The sequence below is a fragment of the Amphimedon queenslandica genome, unplaced genomic scaffold (genome assembly GCF_000090795.2).
Source record: "Amphimedon queenslandica unplaced genomic scaffold, v1.1 AMPQUscaffold_13521, whole genome shotgun sequence".
NCBI classification, from domain to species: domain Eukaryota; kingdom Metazoa; phylum Porifera; class Demospongiae; order Haplosclerida; family Niphatidae; genus Amphimedon; species Amphimedon queenslandica.
The window spans coordinates 210,740-214,062 of NW_003546243.1; the positions used below are offsets into that span (position 1 = coordinate 210,740).

The 3,323-nt window shown below is 35.4% G+C and overlaps 1 protein-coding gene across 1 annotated transcript in view; it reads left to right on the top strand.

The window, feature by feature from the left end:
* The window catches only part of LOC109587192 (deleted in malignant brain tumors 1 protein-like), a 9,970-nt gene that overhangs the window by 5,945 nt on the left and 702 nt on the right, over positions 1–3,323 (top strand). Inside the window, exons 10-20 of the mRNA XM_020003448.1 lie at positions 3–107; positions 152–319; positions 367–522; positions 566–721; positions 1,482–1,637; positions 1,686–1,844; positions 1,895–2,050; positions 2,095–2,250; positions 2,744–2,926; positions 3,051–3,188; positions 3,290–3,323. Of these exons, the coding sequence (XP_019859007.1) occupies positions 3–107; positions 152–319; positions 367–522; positions 566–721; positions 1,482–1,637; positions 1,686–1,844; positions 1,895–2,050; positions 2,095–2,250; positions 2,744–2,926; positions 3,051–3,188; positions 3,290–3,323 (1,567 nt within the window). The remainder of the gene's footprint in view (positions 1–2; positions 108–151; positions 320–366; positions 523–565; positions 722–1,481; positions 1,638–1,685; positions 1,845–1,894; positions 2,051–2,094; positions 2,251–2,743; positions 2,927–3,050; positions 3,189–3,289) is intronic.

Consider the following 3,323-nt stretch of genomic DNA (forward strand, 5'->3'; position numbering starts at 1 on the left):
AGGAAGAGTAGAACTGTGTCATAATGGAAGGTGGGGTACAGTCTGTGATGACTCTTGGGACAACACTGATGCTAGTGTTGTATGTAGACAGCTTGGTCTAGAAACAAGTGAGTTAGCTAATATCATGTATTGTGACTACTCCTCTCATTAGATGGAACAGCTCTAAGCAGTGCATACTTTGGTCAGGGAAATGGATCAATATTTTTGGCTAATGTTTCCTGCAATGAAGCTGAAATGTTTTTTGAAAACTGCACACATGACTTTGATATTTTAAGTTACAACTGCTCACATTCAAAGGATGCTGGAGTGATGTGTCTAAGTGAGTGTGTCATATATATATTATGAGATTGTTAATTTGTGGTATAGGTTGCATTGATGGATCCATTCGTCTTGTTGGTGGTACAAACAGCAAGGAGGGACGTGTTGAGGTATGCAGTGGTGGAATGTGGGGGACAGTCTGTGATGACTACTGGGACAACACTGATGCTAGTGTTGTATGTAGACAGTTGGGATATCATTCTGGTAAGGAAAAATTATAGATTGCACTGTGACTGTCCCAACATAGGAACTGCCTTTGGTAGTGCCTACTTTGGACAAGGAACTGGATCAATAGTGATGGATAATGTTCATTGCAATGGAACTGAATCTCTCCTTAAAAATTGTACACACATCACAGAACACAACTGTAATCATAATGAAGATGCAGGAGTCAAATGTGTTTGTAAGTATTGCATTGTTGATCAATTGTTTGCTTTGACTGTATATAGGTACTGGTGTAAACCCTTTTTCTGCTGCATGTTTTGTTGGCATCTTTTTGTACAAATGGTTTAATATTTTTATGTCCTCTAGCTAGTTAAATGTTTTTAAGGTATGCTTGTACTGATACTTTCATATGACAACAGAAAAGTATATCTTATTGTGGGGAATTATGTATTAATATTGTATCAGTCCTCCATGGACCTGCAGTATCTTTAAGATGAAACCTGCCTGGTAGATGGCAAGGGGCTTAGTAATTGTTTACAAGCATCTGCTGTACATGTATGCAAGATGTTTTTGAGAGAGCATCTGCTGTACATGTATGCCAGATGTTTTTGAGAGAGCATCTGCTGTACATGTATGCCAGATGTTTTTGAGAGATCAAACTTTTGTGGCTAAAATGAAAATCTTTTTTTTTAATTTTTGTAAATGTAAATTTTTGTAAGTGTAAATATTCTAGCAAGTATAGCCATAAATGAATTTTATGCACATTTAGCTACTGTATACTCTAGATAGTCTTTTGTGATTCTAACAGCACAAAAATAAGTCCTTTTGCCCTCTTAATTGACCATAGCATCGAATAAGTCTCATTCTTTTAATATTGTGACTATGACACTTGTGATACGTGTTTGGCAACCAATATACCATTATCTATGCCCACTTCAATTTAAATGATGAAATATCATTACAAGGTCATGTGTAAAATAAAAAACAATTCTTTATAGTATGTGCTGATGAATCAATCCGCCTTGTCAATGGTTCACATGATTGGGAAGGAAGAGTGGAAGTATGTGTTAGTGGATCTTGGGGCACTGTCTGTGATAATAACTGGGACTCCAATGATGCAGCAGCAGTGTGTAGACAACTAGGCTGGGGATCAAGTGAGTTGATTCATTGTGATAGTTATTATTTATGATATATTATCAAAGGTGGAAGTGCTCTATTAAATGCTTACTTTGGTCAAGGTGATGGTAGTATCCACCTGGATAATGTTCATTGCTTTGGGACTGAGCAATTATTGACAAATTGTAGAAACTCAACCACCCACAACTGTGGAAACTCTAAGGATGCTGGAGTAGCTTGTCATGGTTAGCTTCATAAATAACAGTATTGTTAAGTAATGGGTTTATTACTTTAGTTTGTACTCCTGGTACTGTGCGTCTTGTTAATGGATCAAACTCTATTGAGGGAAGAGTAGAACTGTGTCATAATGGAAGGTGGGGTACAGTCTGTGATGACTCCTGGGACAACACTGATGCTAGTGTTGTATGTAGACAGCTGGGATATGGTCCAGGTGAGGAAAGGTTTTTAGGTTGCACTATTACTGTCCTAACTTAGGAACTGCTTTTTATGATGCCTACTTTGGACAAGGAAATGGATCAGTTGTAATAGATGATGTTGATTGTAATGGAAGTGAATCTTACCTTACTAACTGCACACACACCACAGAACACAACTGTAATGATAAGGAAGTTGCAGGAGTCAGATGTTCCTGTAAGTTGTACTGGTAGTTAGAATAATTCTGCTCTAATAATAGCAAAATTATTTAACTTGGCCAAACTTGTATTCTTCAAGCTTGATAGATGAAATTAAAACCGAAAATTAAGGAACTTACTAACCTAATAGATGAACACAGTCCTTCCACAAAATAAAGACCCTGTACTATACAGGATCTTGAGCCAAATTTCATTAAACATTAGTATTTATTGGAGACGATTTACCACCTTTATAATTTTTTGATGTATACATGTACTTATGCTATGTAGAAATTTTGAGCTCATTCTGATCAAAACACAAATTTTTAAAACTGCATTAAATTTAGGCCAAAGACCCTATGGGGTCTTATGGGCAGTATAAGTGAAATATCAGCACTGCAGTATCTTTAAAGTTTGGCCTAAGTAGGATTTAATATCAACTCATCAATACAGTTACAATTACAATCAATAAAATAATTTATGGTGCGTTATGCTTTTGAACTCTCCTATAGTTATCAATGTATCTGCTAATCCAGCTTCAAATCAGTTATCATCTATTGTGGTACCAGTGGCAATAACTGTTTTATTGATGTTGCTGGCAGTGTTTGGAGTAGGATTATTTGTTGCTTGTTTTATTATTAAGAGAAGGAATCGTAAGCAACTGACTAGGAGAATTGAATCTAATTCCTCTTTTTGTAAGTACATGTAGTTCTATAATCTGACAAAATATTCTTAACAATTTTTTTCTAATTTACTGAACATTTTTACTGCAATGGTCTATTTTGTCATTAATATTACGTAATAATTAATTGCATGTAGTTTCGAGAAGCAACAAAGAAAATATCTACGCTTCTAGTTCTAACAGAAAATTTGAGATTTCATCTGAATATATGATTCAGCTGTCAAGTTGTATAATACCAGGCTCAAGCATTAGTATGCAAGAGACTGCTGGACAAGGTTTGTGGAGTTTGATAATTATTTGTATTTTTGCCTTTCCCCATCTTTCTTTTGTCCTTCTTTTCCTACTAATTGGATCTATTATATTTTTTACACTTTAGGTGAGTTTGGTATAGTTTATCGTGGAGTGATGAC